Here is a 21025-nt window from a genome sequence, read left to right as displayed (position 1 = left end):
TGCATGTAAACAAGCTTTCTTTTTCCTCACCTCTTTTTCCCCACATATATGACTCACAGTGGATCCAGAGGCCGGACTAGAGGCGGGGCCAATGACAGAAACCACGCCTTTTGGCAAGATCTGACACACTGAAATGAGAGAAACAGATAAAAAGGAAAAGAGAGGGGGAGGGGATATGAGAGAGAGAGAGAGAGAGAGAGAGAGAGAGAGAGAAGAGAGAGAGAGATGAGAGAGAGAGAGATGAGAGAGAGAGAGAGAGAGAGAGAGAGAGAGAGAGAGAAAGAAAGGCCCACATCTTGGAGGCAGTCCAGTTCTGTCTGTGTTATGCTCCTAGATGATATATCAAATTAAGAGTCAATGTGAGGCTCTTTTTGATTAATTACATCAATAAGCACAGGGAAGATTTATGCTGGGTCCAGTGGAGATTGCTGTGCTTTTTCTGGGAAAGGAAAAAAAAGTGTGTATATGAATCTGTGTGTTATTATCTCCTTTGAGACAGAAGAATGCACGTGGCTACCATGAGTCCCATGAGGAGACATTAGCGTGCACTACAATAATGAAGCACATGCCATGACTCCCACATATCTCTGCCCTCCTACTATTCTAGCTGGGCAAACAGAAGTGGAGGTCATTTAACTCAGCATTGTAAGACTTTGCCAAGATACCTACACACATTCCCCACTGCTTGCACATGCTGCGGCACCAGTAATCCCCGAGGGGTTAAATGTGCTTCTGTACAGAAAGTCTGTGTGGAATTCAGTGTAAAAAATATTTAGACTATCAGAAATAAGGTATTTCAAATTGAGGTATTCACATGATGCATACATAGGGACAACATTGCTTTATATCAATTGTCAAAAATCACTCGTTTTTTCAGTACAAGATGTACTGTATAATGTACTGTATACTCATTAAATCTTTTACCATTGGAGCCTGTTAATTTCCTTTTAAAATGCTGCCACTATTGTAAGGAACATGCATTTGATGAGCAGTAGAGCTGAGTATATGGGGGTTGCGCCCATGAAAAGTTTGCCAAATCCTCTCTGCCAATGCCAAACAGCTTATTCTGCCGTTGACTCGTTTGGCGTTTGGTGGATTGGATGATTGAAGTTTGAAGAAACAAGAACATATTGGCAATTTAACTATTTATTTATTTAACAAATCAGCCCAAGCTGATCCCACAAGTGTTCAATGGGGTTGAGTTCAGGACGCTGGCAGGCCATTCCATCCTCTCCACTCCCAAATTCTGGAGGTAGTCTCTGATAATCCCCGCTCTGTGGGGGCGAGCGTTGTCTTATTGGAGGATAGAGCTCTGTCCCAGACTGTGGAGATAAGGGGTTGCCACTGGTAAAAGAATTTTATCTTGAGATCTCTCTGCACTGAGATTGCCTTTAATGATGACAAGCCTTGTTTTTCCAGTGAGGGAGATGCCGCCCCACACCATCACACGGAATAAGCTGTTTGACATTGGCAGAGAGGATTTGGCAAATTTTTCATGGGCGCAACCCACACACTCCGCTCTACTGCTCATCCCACAAATACATGATGTATGTATGTAAAAAGTATGTATGTATGGAAATAAATACACAAAGAATAACTTGTTACTATTGAATTAAACTTTGTGTGTGTGAATGTAGTGATGATAAATGTAAGTATATGTACAATATTAAAAGGAAAGGACAGCAAAGCGTACGATTGAAAGGACTAGTACACTCTTGGGCTCCCTCTAAACTGGATACAAGATGAGATACAGATGGAAATATACAGAGTCTGTATGACATCATACAACACATTTGCCCACAGCTGGGTTTGTAGATCCTGCACACCAAAGCTGGAAGTTGCCAAAGCTGGTGCCCTATGTGGTCCCATAAATGCTTGAATGGTGATAAATCTGATGATGACTGATCAATATATCGTTGAGTGCATCACAGAGGAATCTTTAGGAATCAACAATCTCTCACCAAAAGGTACACTACACAAATTAGCCTCTAAAAGCCAAATTTTCGCAATTTTGTGGCAAGACCCAGTGTCTAACCAGACCACACCTCTAATCATTTCCCTATCTGCCTGACACATTACTGCATGCCTATTCTGCAATAATTGGGGTGCACTGTATTTTTGTTAATGAGTCTATATTCCATGTCATTCAAGAGCAGTTGATTAAGAGCTATTTGAGTTTATGGACTGAACTTCACCATTGGTTACATGTTGTATTCACTACAGTTTGTGTTTACATAGTTTTTCGAACATAGCTTCTAGCCAAAGAGAACTAAACTCTGGAAAGTCATCTGTCAGCTCATGGGGTCTGTTTTAAAGCAGGTGCGGCACAAGTGTAATATAAGCTCATTGCTTTTTATTAGCAATAAAAACAAACCTATATCTGTTTTTATTCTCCTTGCTTCCTTGGTCATGACTTGGCACTGCATCCATAATATTGAGATCTGGATTCCTGGTATCTACCTAGATGGCCTTTGACTGTGCCAGTGTTTTGTGGTCATCGTCTTGTTAAATCATTTCATACCTCTTGGAATTTCAGCTGCTAACTCTGAAAAACTTCAGTTCCGTCAGCTTGCTTCACTGAATGCACTTTTGTTTTGGATTCAATAATAACAATCCTACACATTTAATTTATAACGTAATGTTCATTACTTCACACTTGTCAGTCACTAGGTCACAATTTATTACTTGTTTATGACAATTTATGCTCAGAGTAGTAAATATTATTTTATGACTTTAAGTTGTTGTGATTAAAGCTCACAGGTAGAAAATGTGGGAAATCAAGTTAAAGGCCTTTACATACCATTAAATTTACACTGTAAAAGAAAATCTGTAAAATGTACAGTAAAAAAAACGGCAGCTGTGGTTGCCAAAATTTCACCGTAAAATATACGGCCATATTTTTGCCAATGGTAAATTTTACATTTAAGAACTCTTTTGTTTACTATATTTAAAAAAAAAACAGATAAACACCATAAAAACTCCATAGTGTTTACATAAAAATAACAAAGAAACATTGTTTTAACATGCAAATAGTGTGACGAATGAGAGAACGGAGACTGAGATATCCTCTTTTCAGCCCATGAAAGGAAGTATTCCTGAAAGGAGTAAATAAGGTTGCAGTATCTGGGTGCCAGACTCCAGCACTCGGAACAGAGGCTGACGGTGAACTTTCCTGACCAACACACATCTTGTCACAACATGCACAAAAACACACACACAACTACACAAAATAATCCCCCCAATGCAACCCAAAATCAAAAAGTCTCAAAGACAGAGAAAAGCAAAGAAACTCGGAAAATAACAGAAAATACTGAGCATCAAGGCATGCTGGGAGCTCCCTAATGAGACTCAGCTACTCCCAGTACCGCCCCCTAATGGTTTGTGCATTTTAACAGTAAAATAACGTAATATAATAAATGTTGTGTTTTTGGCTGATAAAAGTATTTCTACCTTTTTGAGTTTACAGTTTGACAGTTTTTCTTTGTAAAATTTACAGACATTTTTTACAGTGTTTGTTAGGTGACGTTTTATGCAGGTATTCCGTCACTCATAGAGAGTTGAGATACAAATATTACTATTTATATATCAGACATACTTTGTTGCCAGCATATGTTGCAAAAACAGAGGGTTGAGACTGTTTTGTGTGCGAAATACCACCAATCATACATGTGCCTGAAATAATTCATTATTTTCTCTAGAAATCACACTTTGTGTGTAATAGCCTTAAGTTTAAAACATATAACAGCAGTGGAATATGGCAGAAATACATCCTAAATCTAAAGATAAAAATTAGAGGGAAACTTCGTCAGTGACAAATAATGTAGCTAATGAAGAAGCTGGTGGATGCCATTCTCACTGTAGTAACATCAACCCAAAATCTGTAATCAGCCCCTGAAGATTTGATTCTCTGCATGCTACTAGAATAAATTCTTGTTCTGCAGAAAAAAATATATCCTTTATTTATTCTCCATATTTCCAAGATGGCTGACTACCACTGTAAAATGTGACTTTGTAGCATCTTATGTTTCAATTTGTAGCATCCTATCTTATAACATTATTTGAAAATGCCAGCTGCCAAGTAGTGTGTTAAAATGTCTGAACGATGAGGTCAGTAACACTCCAAAATCCTGTTTCACAATATTAACATTGAAGGTGCAGCATTGAAAGTGTTGGCCTTGCCTTGGCCATCTCCTTTTCAGAGATACGAGGTGTTTTAGTACTGCCATTGAGGATATGTGCACTCACTTGTATCAGTGGTTTCGTACTGCGAATCTCTCTGCAGCTCGAAGATGTCAACCTCTACACGGGCTCGTGCCGGACCCTCCATCAGACTGTTTATGTTCTCCCGAGCGAGCGCCAGGGCCAAGCGCTCTCCACGCCCACACGCTGACTGGTCATCCAGAATGGCCGCTGATTGAGAAACACAGTGGGATAAAACCCAATTACAGATCTAATGCCAAAAGTCTGCTTTTCACTCTAGTGCTGCTAATGTCAAGCAACCTCTTATCCTTGAGACTGACTCTGCTTCTATAGCTGTGTTAAGGGGCCAAACAAACCTTAGAATACTGGTAACTTAGTTAGACTCTTTGAACCTGCTGGGTTCAAACAATGTGGTAGAGGAATAAATATCAAAATAATTATATATATACACACATATACAGATCTATATATATATTACAGATCTAAGCTTTACCTGAGCAGGGACTCAAACCCTAGTTATCAGATCTTACTGACCTGTGTTTAACCACACTGGGATTGAAGTTTAGTCACCTGCATAGGAGACAGCAGCTTTACTCAATACACCTGCCACAGACTGGATTTTACAGTTAAAACACTGTGGAATCTCACTGTAATTTCAGTCATAAGCAGCAATAGTTAAAATGATTAGCCCTAGTATTAAACCCAATATTTTAAAGAAATAAGACTAAAATTATGTGAAACAGGTGAATTACTGAACAATTAGCTAGTTACCATTAGAAATCATTTAGCTCATAAATACCATATTTAATATACCATGATCTTATGAGCCACTTACCATCCATACAAGGCAACCTAAATATTTCTGTTCTGTTAGTCACAATTCTTTTCTAAAATCTGAATAGAATTCCAGCTAAGTGGTTCAGCAACCACCGCTCCCAACTGGCAATATGTCCAGGATTCTTTGTTCATACAAACAAACAAATGTGTACTGCAGGAAAGAATAGCTGCTGCAAGTCACCTATAAAATCAACAATGTTGTAAGATCTCTCACTAAGAAAGGCCTGGACCTTAGTCTTATGAGATTCAAAGTGATGTTTGTGATAGTGTTTCATAAATATAATTAAAATATTACATGCTATTTCATAATTATGACAGCTATATATTCATTTTCAAGTGTATTTACACAGGACCGATTTCTATATGAAGCAGTATTCCTAGATGTTATTCCAAGAAAGCTATAAGAGCATCACTCTTGACTGAAAAGATTTGAACTCATAAATAACAGGGGTAAAATGCAAACGTGCCCCCCTGCCCTCATATGTGTCATTTTTGTCCTTTATTACATCTTGAAAATATAAAACAGAGGGTTATATGTGCAATAAGTCCATATGAATCAATTTATACGTGCAATAAATCTACGTAAACCACCCTCTGATCTTGACCTGGTAGAACGAACGTGCTCATCCACAGCAGTCTATAAATCACTAGGAAATGGAAGCTGTATTGACTGAGGATTGAAACAGGTCTTGATTAATTACCTCACATGCACCAGTAGTGTTACTGTCCTGGGATTATTATTAAAGAATGCTAATGTCTATATAATTAAAATAATGTTGATATTGTTATTTATACATTATTTATATTCACATTTATATGTTTTAATAAACTAGAAGGTAACACTCTATAGATACATAAATTACATTGTTAATATATATCTTTTTTTCACTTGTAGTATGATTAGGATACTGCAAGTTCACTTCCCATTGATGCTACAGCCCTCAGAGAATCCTAGAGAACACAACTGACCTTGCTCTAAAAGTAAACAGAATGGCCCCACTCTCCCCTATCTCTGCTCAATGTGCTAGCTGATGTGACAGATCTGAGCAGTTTGCATTCTCCTTCGCTTAATAAACTTAAAACCAATAAAGTGTTTTTTGATGGAATGCCACACGCAGTTCCACCGCTCCAGAACTACTTCTGTGGGCCTTGGTACATGTCTAGTCCACATTTAGCACTGAGCATGTTGACTACAAGCTCATGTCCAGCTGCTCCACAGTATCCTATTACGCTTGATGCCTTTTTATAGTGATTATGCAAGCTGGGTCTGTGCAAGTCGAATAATTCACAAATTATGAATATAGAGAAACTAGACATAGGTTATGTCTTATGCTATGATCCAGGCAATTGCCCACCTTTATCGTCTATAAAAGAGAGGCTTACCTCAGAAATCCAATGTCAGTATGCCTTGCTTTTATTGCCTTGGGAGAAGATCAATGCAGAGACCTTTCACTGTAATTTTTCCTGCATTTGTAATGAATGCAAATTCATTGCAATACTATGTTGATGCACCATTGACTGGATTTTTCATTGACTGAACTATTATAATAGTATTATCCCTGGCTTTATGCTTACATATTACTGTTCTTGCTTATTCCATGCCAGACATCTTCGAGAGTCCCTTGGTGAATGCTGCTGATTTGAATGAAAAAGATCTGAATCCAATTGTAGACTTTTATTTGCTTAGCATTGACTATGAGCAGTTATTTTTTTTTCCACCAGAATGCTGATGGATGAAGAAAAAAATGACACTTTATGAATTATATTTCTCACATCAGTCAAATCTGCTCTCCTCTGCTACCTAGGAGGCACTTCATATCAAAGACACATAAAATGAAATGGCTGAAAGTCAGGTGAAGTGGCCTAATTTGGAGCGGTTGAAAGGACAGGAAAAGACTTTAGCTTCAAGTGAATAAAACTTCTACAGCAAAACCCCAAGACTGTAACTAGGAAAACTTGAAATTTGACTTATTTATCACTAGATTAGATAAAACTGGACACTTATTCTTAGTAACGTGTTTCCTGAGGCATGTATTTCCCTAAGTACAGTTCTTTGTCGCAGGGGAACTACTGGTTTGCTTTTTTCTACCATTAATCCAGACCCCTGCATCCCATGGGAATCTGAAACTCAGAAACTTGAAAAGGAGTTAATGCCAGGTGAGGGGGAAACTCCCGAACTTGCAGAACCTGAAATAACCTGAAAAAACAGGGTGGCTTAGCCATTAAGTTGGGAATGCCTTGTGAGCTGTTTAACCCAGCTGCTACATTTCATGACACAGCCATCAACTTGCCAGAGATTAAACGTGAACTTGGTTCACAATGCAAGGCAAACCTGGTTCACATAAAACCTCTGGGAAGTGGATGGTTGTCTCATGGTTCCACAGGGCACAGGGTGTCCCTTGTTAAAAGTCAAGGCAGCCATGTAGGAGACCTATATCTGTGGCAGCACAAGCAGGCCAGTGGTCCCCTGTAACATAGAAAGGGACAGCCAAACAGCCAAATATTAAAAGAAAACTAGAATTGTTGTATTTTTACAGCTTCACAAACAATAGAATGCTTCACTGTAATAAGGAGAACAGTGCCTCTGTCATTGCTACTCTGGGCTCAGCGCTGCAGAAACGACATGGACCATGTTAAGCTTGTTTCCACAGTCACAGCTTCAGTTATAAAAGGTTACCGTTGAAGTCCTACACCTTCAGAATGTAGACCGTTTGTTACACTACAAACTTTATTAGCCCCTTTTCACCCTGCCCTTCAGTAGGACCGCCACAGAGCAGGCATTATATGGTGAATCATTCTCGCCACTGCAGTGACACTCCTGGGCAGCACCCTATGACCACAGAGGAAGGACTGGAGGATGACTAACACAAACCGTTCAGCTCAAGATGAGCTAATTGTATCTGACATTGCATCTACAAAGAGGACCAACAAGGCTGATGTGTCTGACACATCACGAGTGGACAGTGAGTTTAAAAACTTGAGCAGCACTTCTGAGGCTGATCACCTCAGTTCAACACAAATTCACTACATCACTGCAGTGCTGAGAACGATCCTGATCTGTGGTGGCTCTCTGGGGGTCCATTTAAGGACTTTTTAAGGAAAGTATGAAGACTATGCTAACACACAAGATGGAGAAAAAAGTATATTGCACAGTCTCCATATGCACCTGAAGGCTGGAGGCACAGAGGAGTGCAGCAACCAAGTGAAGGACAGAGGGAGAAGGCTTCCAACTACAAAAAGCCAAAGGGCAAGTATATCAAGTCATGGTAATTAGTAAATATTTATACTTGTAGATCAGTTTAAGTTATTGTTTCTTGACAATGACAATGACATTTTTCATGTTAGTTCGGCTTTGTTTGAAAGAACACTAGGTAAGCTGTAATATTGTTGGTCCTGGACTCTCCCTACAGGTACCGAGTGTAATACGCTTTTACAGCGCTGTTCTGAAATCAAAAGGGATATGGGGGGGGGGGGTCCTGCCCTCCTCCAAACGTTACGCAACGCAGTTTCTGAAGTGCTGAACCCAAAGTAGCAGAGTAACTATTACAGGTCACTGAAACATCACAATGATTTTGAAGCTGTAATTTTAGGGCAAAAGAAAAATAAAATAAAATAAAAAATCCATGTAGGGATTCTGGGGTCTTCATCAGTTCATGTCCTGACTGAAAAGGAGATGTTCTCACCCATCCTCACGGCGGCGAGGGCAGGTGCTTGGCTAAAAGAGGACGGGGCCATGGTCAGCAGCAGGAAGAGGAAGTGAATCGACAGCAGCAGCGCTGGCAGAGCCGGCATCTTCCACTGCTCCTCATGGAGAATGTTCGTCTGGCTGCCTGCACCGCCACCTACAGGAAAGGAGGAGACACCGGGCATCAGTAATTTGCGTAATGAGAAGAAACCACTTTAAAGCAACACTAGGTAAAATTTGCTCCTGGACTCCCCAAACAGTTGCAGAATGTAATTAACATTTACAGCACTGTCTTGAAATCAAGGACAGGTGAGATTCCTGCCCACCTCTAGAAAGGCATAGTTCAGTTTCTGCAGTGTTGAACCCAGATTAGCAATGACAGAGGCCTAATGTGAAGCATGAAAACTATTTAGAAGCTGTAATTTGATGTTAAAAATACTACCTTGTGTTGCTTTATATGATATATTTCAAAATATATCAACTTAATTTCTACATGCATCATCTGTAACATAGAAATTAATATTTGGCAGTTACAGCAGACCATAATATTGACAACATTCTCTTAAGCTTCAAGCGTCTGTCCACCCTTGAGGGTTCTCGAGTGCGTAAGTTTATTTTATGTTGGAGTAATATCATGTTCTACATGTACATTGTATGACAATGCAATGCATGGGGGGGGGGGGGGGGTTGTTGATGAGCTCCCACCCCTCGCTGCCGTTGTATTCTTAGCTGAACCTATGTGTGCTTTTAGGTCCTTTACACCTTTATTTACTACACATGGGAAAACATGGGAATTTCTTTTTTAATTCATCCGAGAACTTACATTTACGTTTCGGCATAGCTGCTCGAGCTGAGGGTGGGTACATGAGCTTTGCCTGACGTAAACAAGGACTACTGACGTGCAGACTGACCAATTAAATGTTTACAGAGAAGGTTATCGACCAATAACGGTAGCTCTACAGTCAGACCGTCCAATCAGAAGATTTTAGGCTACTTCACCACGCCCCCTTCTCACTCAAGCGAACCAATCGGAGTAGGGGAGGGCGGGACTAGTTTGTGAACGAGACTTCTCGAAGTTCTATGTAAGCTCTAGACGTTTGTGAAATTCCGCCCGGACATTTTTTTAAGTCTAAAAAAGAGGACATGCAACAAAAGAGCAAAAGCAACAATCCAGAGCAAATTACAATTGTTTAATCAGGCCGTGATATTCTGAATTGTTTGCATAATGACTCAGAACAGCAACTATTCTGGGTTTGTTTTTGTTATTTAATGTGAAGCTTTAAGGATACTTTTTGTAAAATTGTCTCCTTTTGCTGTTAATACGCACACGCTACTTTTTCTGCACTTGGGTTGTGTGGTAGAATTTTATGTTACATGATTTTATACAGAATCAGAATCTTGGTAAATTACTGTTTACAAAATAAGCAAATGTTTACTGATTTATTTTGTCAAATCCTTATTTGTTGTAAAATTCATTCATTCATTCATTATCTGTAAACCTTATCCAATTCAGGGTTGCGGTGGGTCCAGAGTCTACCTGGAATCATTGGGCGCAAGGTGGGAATACACCCTGGAGGGGGTGCCAGTCCTTCACAGGGCAATACACACACACACACACACACACACACCTACGGACACTTTTGAGTCACCAATCCACCTACCAACGTGTGTTTTTGGACTGTGGGAGGAAACCCACGCAGACACAGGGAGAACACACCACACTCCTCACAGACAGTCACCCGGAGGAAACCCACGCAGACACAGGGAGAACACACCACACTCCTCACAGACAGTCACCCGGAGGAAACCCACGCAGACACAGGGAGAACACACCACACTCCTCACAGACAGTCACCCGGAGGAAACCCACGTAGACACAGAGAGAACACACCACACTCCTCACAGACAGTCACCCGGAGGAAACCCACACAGACACAGAGAGAACACACCAAACTCCTCACAGACAGTCACCCGGAGCGGGAATGGAACCCACAACCTCCAGGCCCCTGGAGCTGTGTGACTGCAACACCTACCTGCTGTGCCACCGTGCCGCCTTGTTGTAAAATAAAACATTTTAATAAATAAAAACATTTATTGCTATTAATATATATATTAAATATGATTAATAATACTATACCATGTATTTTGTTACATTAGTGTGTTCTTGCAATTAATAGTATTTTTCAGTGTTTTGTTCAAATCGCCAGGAATATCGTTATCACCAAAATCCCCAAAAATATCATGATATTATTTTAGGACCATATCGCCCACCCCTAGTGCACAGCCACTGACCAGGTGCTCCAGCCTGCTGCAAATATAATTATGGACTCTATTATTCAGCTCACAGTTAAACAAATAGACTGGTGGCTCAATAATTCTATTAAAAAATAGGTTTAAAAAGAAAGATTAATTGATTGAAGCGAGTGACAAAAAATGACACTGTTGTTTCAACAGAGGAATCCACAAGTACATCAAGGGCGTTACACAAACACAGTTTTCTTCTTAATTTTTGTGCACTTGGTCGCTGAAAAGCGTAGACGCTGTAAACTACCACACTGCAAATAGTGTGCTGTGCATGCTACTGGGAACATGTCTTGTGCCATGGTGCTAGGTAATGGCACAGTGCCATGGAGGGGTATGGAGCCATGGCTTGAGACAGTGTCACATGACACTTGGAACAGATGTGTGACACAGTCTTTGCTGTAGGTTTGTGAAGCAACAGTGGCTTGCTACTCATCCAGGTAAGGTACGCAGGCTTTAATATCCTTTGACTGATTTTCCAAGCTTGTTTATTTTACTGTGGAATTGAGATAAAACCAGGACATGTTTAAAGTGGTCTGCACGAAGAGCCGTTCGTTTTTACTTTGTTGTAACATTTCAGAGTAGTTTTTATGATATTTGAATTCGAGTGTCAGTTTCAGGGAGAGTTAAGATTAAACACACAGAAGCTCAAATACAAGCTTTAAAGGAGAAAATTGCAGTGCACAGCCCACAGCTCAGACAATAAAATACCTCACATATTCCAGCTTCAACAACTTTATCAATGTTATAATTTTATGGATTAAGCCAGACAACATGCTGAACTTCTCACAGCAGATGTTTGTGTGGGTGGGTGAGTGAGAGAGAGAGAGAGAGAGAGACAGAAAGACAGACAGAGTGAGAGAAAGAGAGAGAGGGTAAGAGTGAAAGTAAGTTATGGGTTGTGTCAGCAGAAAAGTAACGTCATCAACATTCCGAACTCAATAGTAGATGTCTAATAGTCGTCTTTTCAATGTCTGTGTTTGGACATTTGTTTGGTCTTTTCAACTTTAATTTTCAATCTTAAGAGACACGTGGGTTTCCTCCGGGTGACTGTCTGTGAGGAGTGTGGTGTGTTCTCCCTGTGTCTGCGTGGGTTTCCTCCGGGTGACTGTCTGTGAGGAGTGTGGTGTGTTCTCTCTGTGTCTGCATGGGTTTCCTCGGGTGACTGTCTGTGAGGAGTGTGGTGTGTTCTCCCTGTGTCCGCGTGGGTTTCCTCCGGGTGACTGTCTGTGAGGAGTGTGGTGTGTTCTCCCTGTGTCCGCGTGGGTTTCCTCCGGGTGACTGTCTGTGAGGAGTGTGGTGTGTTCTCCCTGTGTCTGCGTGGGTTTCCTCCGGATGACTGTCTGTGAGGAGTGTGGTGTGTTCTCCCTGTGTCTGCGTGGGTTTCCTCCGGGTGACTGTCTGTGAGGAGTGTGGTGTGTTCTCCCTGTGTCTGCATGGGTTTCCTCCGGGTGACTGTCTGTGAGGAGTGTGGTGTGTTCTCCCTGTGTCCGCGTGGGTTTCCTCCGGGTGACTGTCTGTGAGGAGTGTGGTGTGTTCTCTCTGTGTCTGCGTGGGTTTCCTCCGGGTGACTGTCTGTGAGGAGTGTGGTGTGTTCTCTCTGTGTCTGCATGGGTTTCCTCGGGTGACTGTCTGTGAGGAGTGTGGTGTGTTCTCCCTGTGTCCGCGTGGGTTTCCTCCGGGTGACTGTCTGTGAGGAGTGTGGTGTGTTCTCCCTGTGTCCGCGTGGGTTTCCTCCGGGTGACTGTCTGTGAGGAGTGTGGTGTGTTCTCTCTGTGTCTGCATGGGTTTCCTCGGGTGACTGTCTGTGAGGAGTGTGGTGTGTTCTCCCTGTGTCCGCGTGGGTTTCCTCCGGGTGACTGTCTGTGAGGAGTGTGGTGTGTTCTCCCTGTGTCCGCGTGGGTTTCCTCCGGGTGACTGTCTGTGAGGAGTGTGTGTGTGTGTGCCCTGTGAAGGACTGGCGCCCCCTCCAGGGTGTATACCCGCCTTGCGCCCAATGATTCCAGGTAGGCTCTGGACCCACCGCGACCCTGAACTGGATAAGGGATAATGAATGAATGAATGACACTGAGGAGTTGTGTGTGTCCAAATGTTTACAGATGTCCTACAGATGCAGGAGATAGATTAGAAACAACAATGCTAGAGTATTCACTGGAGTATCAATTATCCCTCACTGTCTAGTCCTATAAATCAAGCAGTATCTCTTCTGTATGTAACTGGAAGACCTCATTGCGTATTTCTGTAAATGGTCATATGAACCTGAAACACAGAAAACACTTCAAACTGAATCAAATGATTGGCCTTAAGAACAGTTTTTTGTTATATTTCTTAAAATGCTACTTACATTTTGATAACAATCAGTAAAATGAATTCTCTGTTGACAAATAAAATGATTTCTTATAGGCCACAGGACTGCAACAACCAGTCCAATCCGATAGTTTACATGCCTATCTACTACATCACCCTCAGAACTGCTCTGATGACCCTTCCCTGATGACATGAGTGCTGCACATATGCACAAAGTCTCTATATGTGCCTGAAGGCTGGAGGCACAGAGGGGTGCAGCACAGAGCCCTACGAAACCAAGTGAAAGACGGAGGGAGAAGGCTTCCAACTACAAAAACCCAGAGGGCAAACCAGATGAACAATGGCGTAGCTGTTGAGTGTTTTCTTGCATGTCAGTGAGACATGGGGTAGGAGTACGGCGGTTGTAGGTGAGGCATTAGGCACTCTCTGTGTGACTTATCCACCTACATCATTCCCATATTTTAGGTGTGCCATTGGAAGAAGGGCTATTATTGTCATATGTAGAGTGCGCAATGTCTATTTATTTGCTGAGTTGAACAAACTAATATATTATAATATGTTACACTCAGCAAATAATCTGCCTCAATATGTACAAAAGTTAGTTCTCTGTAGAGCTTTGCCTTGCCATTTGACTGGGGTGCCCTGAACTTCTGAATAAGGTAACTGCTGTAACCCTCTCGATTTGCAACCATATATAATTCTGTGCAATATATATACACACACATATATAGAGGGGTGAGAAAGAGGTGAAGTAAGATGGGAGCGTGAGAAACAAAGAAAAAGAAAGACAGCAGGGGAAAAAAGATGAAAAGTATATTCTCTCTCTCTCTCACTCTCACACACACACACACACACACACACTCACATGTATATAAAGATGTACACACACATACACACATCAAAACGGCGAATGAGGACATCATTCAGTGAAGTGCTGAGTGGACAGAAACCACAACCTAAACTCTTTCAGCCTCCTAACTGCCTGCGTCCCACACACAGCTCAGCCCTTTAACAGCGAATGGTGCTGATGTGCCAAACTAAGTGGGCCTATTAAAACAGCATTGCATACACTAACAGGCCTCTAATGCTGTGTTTACTCAGGGCTCCATTTGGGGTGAGATGCAGGGGAACGTCACATTGTCCAACAAAGTAGATAAACTAACCCCTCATAAACATACCACCCTCCCACCCCCTGAACATTATGCATTAACCACACACACACACACACACAGAGGGTAGACTGCTCCACGGTCTTAGTGCAGCACCTTTGAGCTCCAGCCAAGACTGTGGAACCCCACAGACTGCAACTGACCTGAAGACTTCAGGGATCTGGATGAGGAATGAGGGTGTAAGAGTTCTGAAATATTAGAAGGTACAGCTCAATTTAACAAATGAAAGAACTCTGACCTGTGCCCTGTAAGGAACAGCACTGTCTGAATTATGTGGATGTTGGTGGGTATCTGTGTACGTTTATGAACCTGTTTGTGCACATCACTTTGGGGTAAATGTGCTTTAAATATGAATTACTTACTGAATTATCTACTTACTTATAACATACTGTACAACTTTGCCATTACACAGCAGCTTCTATATACACCCTCAGACAAAACATCCCTTTGGTGGTACCCTCAAGTGTTTTTCTTCTGCATGGTTCCTGCTCTAACTCGACTTGGTTCATTTTCCATTAGGCACCCGGAGCCTACTCGCTCACAGTCCAAAGTGAGCCAAGTACAGACTAAACTTTATGTGTGAATCTGCATTGTTTGTACGTTGGTGAGCAAAAAACAATCACTCTTTAATACTGTTCTTCAGGTGTTCTTCAGTAAAGAATAGTTCTAATGACAGATACTTGAAAGGTTCAACTGCTCTCTGGATGGAGAAATAGGTTATATATGGTTCTGTATAGCACCTGAAAACAGGTCTGTACGGCACAAACACAACACACCGCAGACATTCAACACAAACTAGTCATTTGTGAAAATTCCAGGCTACAGCAGTGATTTCATTTGTTTTGATCTGGCTCACAACAGCAGCTCATAAAATTACACCATGGTCCTCTGAAGAAGTGCAGACACTCCTCGAATTGGTGGCCAACAAAAGAATCCAGTGAGAGCTGGATGGTGCAGCAATGAAAGGAAATCTCTACTGATCATGTGATGAGCCGTGTTCTGTCTCAAAAACAACAACACACTGATACACGAGAGTAAATAATGTAAATAATGCTTAACATTAACACCACCATTGTTTCGGTTTGTTATGTAGCTTTAGGGAACAAAACTGGAATTTATAAACGTTATACCTTTAAAAGGTACATTTAAATGTTTTGTATATTTAGTGACCAATAACGTACTTATACAGTACCTGAGTGCAGAAAACATGAGAAATGACACTGAGGGACAGACTTAATGTCCAGTGGTAGACTGCTCCATGGTTCAGCTGCAAAAGTTTAGTCACCTCTGAGCTCCAGCCAAGACTGTGGAACACCCAGACGCAGATGACCTGAGGACTTCAGGGAACTGGATGAGGAGTGAGGTTGTAATAGTTCTGAGATATTAGAAGGTACAGCTCTACTTTGCCAGTGCCTGCCCGGAAACACTGGGCACAAGGCAGGGATACACCGCTCGAACCCACAACCACAGGACCCTTGAGCTGAGCGACAGTGACACTACATTTTTTTCTGATAGTGTATAATACCAAACACCACACATCCGATATTTCGAGAGTTGGTTGAACTGTTTAAGGCACACTTTGAAGACTCTGCTCCTCTTTTGAGGTCTGTCCTCTGGTTTGATTGCTTCTCCTTTTTGTCCATTCCCTCATCTTAGTAATGACTTCTACACAGTTACACATTTCTTCAAGCCCCTAGTGTTTGGTTGTCTTCTCACAGGGGAGGAAAGGACTGAATCAACTGTGGATGTTTTCAGAAGTGAAGTACGAGTGGAAGCTTGATTTTTACCAGTCTCCTATAAAGCACCATATAAAACATTACAAAAGATTCATTCATTCATTATCTGTTACCGGTTTTTAATTCAGGGTCGCGGTGGGTCTGGAACATACTCGTAATCGCTGGGTGCAAGGCAGGGAACACACCCTGGAGGGGGCACCAGTCCTTCACAGGGTGACACACTCACAACTATGGACACTTTTGAGTCACCAATCCACCTACCAACGTGTGTTTTTAGACCGTGGGTGGAAACCGAAGCACCTGGAGGAAACCCACGCAGACACAAGGAGAACACACCACACTCCTCACAGACAGTGACCCGGAGGAAACCAACGCAGACACAGGGAGAACACACCACACTCCTCACAGACAGTGACCCGGAGGAAACCAACGCAGACACAGGGAGAACAAACCACACTCCTCACAGACAGTCACCCGGAGGAAACCCACGCAGACACAGAGAGAACACACCACACTCCTCACAGACAGTCACCCGGAGCGGGACTTAAACCCACAACCTCCAGGTCCCTGGAGCTGTGTGACTGCGACACCTACCTGCTGCGCCACCGTGCTGCTCCATTACAAAACATAATATAATTAATTCATTAGATTAGATTAATTTATTCATCTCCTGTACCTGTGTTACACCTACTTGTGTATGTGATCTCCTCTGGTGTGAGCTTGAGAGGGTGGGTTACAACCAGATCAGGATGAAGTGGTTGGTCCGGAGCCTATCCGGAATCATTGGGTGCAAGGAAGAAAACACTGTGGGGCGCTAGTTCATTGCATAAAGTCACAATTTCTTTTTTATTGATTGATTTTTACCCAATTCTCCACCGAATGGAAATTAATTATTGCCAAATTCACTCATTAGCTAGCTGAGACTCCCCAATCACACCATGCTACCAACCTGGATGGGTGAGACAAGCACATGCCTCCCCTGAGACCTGTGAAGTAATACACTGCTTCTTTTCAAACTGCAGGAAAGCTTCAAATGAGTAGATCCGTTAACACTGGCTATCATTGTCTAGCATGACGTTGACTGATGGGCGGAGGGGAAGGCCATGCTACCCACCAAGAGAGAGCAAGGCTAATTGACCTCTCTGAGACTCTTGGCCTTGAGAGTTGGAGGCTACATTCAGGACCGAACCAGCAATCTCCCAATAACAGTGGCAATGTTGAGACCACTGTGCCACCCCGCAGCCCCTTAATCATTGAATAAATTCAAGCTCAAGTTTTTTTTCCCACTCACATTTTTTGCATCTTTATGGAAGTGAAGAATCTTTTTCACATCCTTTTTCAAATTTATCAGTTAATTTTTAATCTTATTCAAACCAAACCCTCTTCCAAACCTTTCCCAAGAAATATTACAATATAATGTTGAAATCCATCAATACTTTACCAGAGCCTCCGACAACCTGCATCCTGCCTTCTACAGAACCACATTAAGACAATCCGATGATGATCAGCCATATGTTAAACTCTCTAACTGCTCCCTCTTATGCAAAGCGTCTGATGGATGCTCTCTTTTATTGTATGTAATAACATCATTCTGGGAGTTGGACCAAGTCCGAACTCCTCCCCTCAGCAATATACACCCTGCCCCGCAGCTTCAGCTCACTCGTCCACTCTGGGTTAATTTCTACTGATCCTCTGCCTTATATTTGGAGCCGCGTTCGGCCTTCATCATCATAATCAATAAAGGACATTCAATTTCCTCGACCGAATGCTATTCCTCTACCGTGTCATACGATGCTCAGCCATGCACCAGTTTATTAAAGGCAGTTCAATTGTGGACTCATATGTGTAAAATTACATACACACACAATATACACATGCACTGTTCAAGGTGTATTCCGGACCCACCACAAGCCGGATCAGGATGAAGTGGTTACAGAAAATAAATGAATGAACTGGTTGTATTTACTTAATAAGGCTATGTTCAATTAATGAAAATAAATTCAATGTTTTCTTTTTATTTAAATCTATTTTACAAAAATGATAATTAACAAATTTAATTGAAAATAGAACAAATAAAATATTTAAAACGTTGAAGCTGTGACGTGTTTTTGAAAAATATTTGACCACTTTGAATTAAAATAAGAGGTTAATTGGCAATAGGTCAGTGACATGATTGGTTTTAAAAAGAGCATTTGAGAGCAGCAGTTTTTCAGAAATAAAGAGAATATAAATAAATATTTCAAGAATAATATTTCTCAATTTAAACAGTGGGCCACACAAAATGAGATGCAACACTAACACGCAAGTATGGTAAAATATATATTTTTTAAAAACTACACCAACTGGTCTCCTCAGTTCCCAAACCTTTATAGAGTGTTGCTAAAAACAGAGGTGATGCAACACAGTGCTAAACATGCCCCTGTCCTAGTTATTTGGCATCAAAGTAAGAAAGGGCCAGTATTTTTCAACAAAGTTTCTCAATTTCTTTTTAAATGAATATTCAAATGTTTAATTCACTTATTAAAAAGTTAATATAAAGCCCAATTTATACTTTTCCGTTGTCTGGACACAAGCCTACTCCGTAGGCTACGCAAGAACATTTAAACTTCTGCGTTGGTGTCTGAGTCGCTCTGCAATTTCACTGCCACACCACTAGGGCTGAATCTCAAATATCTTCCTCTACACTCTGTAGCACACAGTGTAGTGATGCAGTAGAATACTACTTTTATAAATGTTTAAAGTGCATTTAGGGAGTAGGTTGTTGTTTGTGACACATCAGAGTTTACATGCGGTGCCAGGAAAGTAACTAATATTATATAATATATATAACTTCTCGTTGAGTTAATTTTTTTCCCGTGTTTTTACTTGAAGCCCACACCATGTCTGAGGAAATCCCTCGCTATAAATGTGCTGCTGTCTGCGTCTCTTTGTGTGGAGGAGAGTAGTTCATGTTTCTGTACTTCTTCGGTTCTGCATGTAATGTCTGTCCGACTTCTGACCAATCACAGTCGTTACGGTCTGCGACGTGTTGCCTAAATATGGCACGTTTGTGTGTGTGTCTTGTATAGTAGGCAATACGTTGTAACCTGTGTAAGTGTCTCATGAATATGGGAAGCCAAAAGTTGCACATTATAAGCTTTTGTCACGGTCCCTTATTCACATGCAGATATATTCTTATTATAGTTTTCTGATTGGCTAAGGTGTGAAAAGGCATTAACGCATTATATTTTGCCGTCTGTACACGTACATATTTTACATCTGGACACGTATTATTTGTACGTGTCCAGGCATTAGAATTAAGATGATTTTGGCACCAAATGCTTGCCATACCTACAGGCCTCGGCACATTTATTGTGGAGGAGACGTTCGCCTGGCTTCGGCGAGAAACATGACTCAAGAATAATTTAAAAGAAACAAAACGCCGTGGGAGGCTTCGCTCACCATGTTGTACACAATGAAACTGGGCGAACTCTGCAGCAAAAGAGGCGTATCACAACACAAACATGGACGACTTTGAGGAGCAATTCTCAGAGCATTTGCAGTACGTGAGGAGAGCGAGCGACAGGCAAAACGTAACCGCAGATAGTATGTGACATTTCAAAGATGGCGAGGGTTCTCTCAGTTTGCTCAGCCCTTGCGAATTTCACTTTGAGAGGAGTGGCCTAAGCTCTTTAGGCATAAGGTCGATGCAAAAGTGTAGATTGGGCTTTAATTGGGCTGTAGTTGCATTGTTGGAGAGGTGCACGTCAGGCGTATAGATTTGGCTTAAGTGTTGTCTCATTTTAAAGTGTTACCTGCACTTGAACTGTACTTAATTAGTAACAAAGAAGATGGGGAATAGTATAATCTACAATATGCAAAAAGATGCTGCCAGAATCCAATAGGAATACTCACCCAAACTGGACAAACACAGCATACACTTATCAAATAAATGTCAACAAATGTCACTTTTCACCACTTACATTCATTTGTTAAGTGACATCAATGGTAGGAACCTGATTTAATCGATAGTGACATTTCTAGCCTGGGATCCAGTGCACTGAGCCAAAGCAGTCCCTTGTCCTGTGAGCAGCGAAATGTCTTTACTAGGCCTCGGCACCAGGCTGTCCTTCTGAAACCTCACCGGCTGCCAGCCTTCAAGCAAAGCCTTTAAATCCATTCAGGAAAAATGGATTTTGCGTGTGAGAAACTTTTGTGCAGATCTGATTGCAGACTGAAAAGAGCATGCAGCATGACAAATTCCATTAGTTCCTGTGAAAATCCCCCATGAATTTATTCCATACTGTCAACCCAATATCAGAATTCTCACACGGCAGTTCTTACAACCTTTCGTTTCATCCCGTTTTCCTTGTGAACTGCCAGTCACCGCCAGCTGGCCCAGATTCTTTTCCAGAGGCTACGTTAAAAAACGAGGGGGTAAAATCATGTTAAAAGAGTCTTCTTTACACGCCTATCACCTGTCACCCCGACAGTAATAAGCTGTAATGCCTCTCTGTGTGTTTGGGACATTAGCGAGACTCATCCTGAAAAGCTGAAGGGGGAAGTGGGGGTGGTGGGGGGGGGGGGGGGGGCAGGGGGGACAAACAGAAGGAATAAAATAAACAATTTTTTTTTCTTCTCTCAGGCGGCGGCTCTGGTGCAACTTCACTCCTCTGCCGCCTCAGACGACATAATGGCAGGATAATCCTCTCATTTAGCTGCAGAGGACATATTTCTCTCTCTCTCTCTCTCTCACCAGAGGATGACAGGACGTGTGTCTGTGTGTGTTGTTGAAGTGTGTCTGTTAGGGT

General features: G+C 41.7%; 1 protein-coding gene across 4 annotated transcripts in view; it reads right to left on the bottom strand.

The window, feature by feature from the left end:
• The window catches only part of LOC136699314 (glutamate receptor ionotropic, kainate 5), a 208560-nt gene that overhangs the window by 95900 nt on the left and 91635 nt on the right, over positions 1–21025 (bottom strand). For 3 of the 4 annotated variants that reach the window (XM_066673929.1, XM_066673931.1, XM_066673930.1), the window contains 3 exons: positions 8721–8879; positions 4246–4410; positions 31–128 (listed from right to left, as the gene is read on the bottom strand). In XM_066673929.1, the coding sequence (XP_066530026.1) occupies positions 31–128; positions 4246–4410; positions 8721–8829 (372 nt within the window). In that variant the 5' untranslated portion in view covers positions 8830–8879. The remainder of the gene's footprint in view (positions 1–30; positions 129–4245; positions 4411–8720; positions 8880–21025) is intronic. The other variant, XM_066673934.1, reaches the window with a different exon arrangement.

This window comes from Hoplias malabaricus, chromosome 6 (assembly GCF_029633855.1).
Source record: "Hoplias malabaricus isolate fHopMal1 chromosome 6, fHopMal1.hap1, whole genome shotgun sequence".
Taxonomy (NCBI): Eukaryota; Metazoa; Chordata; class Actinopteri; order Characiformes; family Erythrinidae; genus Hoplias; species Hoplias malabaricus.
This window is presented reverse-complemented; position numbering and strand designations above follow the sequence as displayed.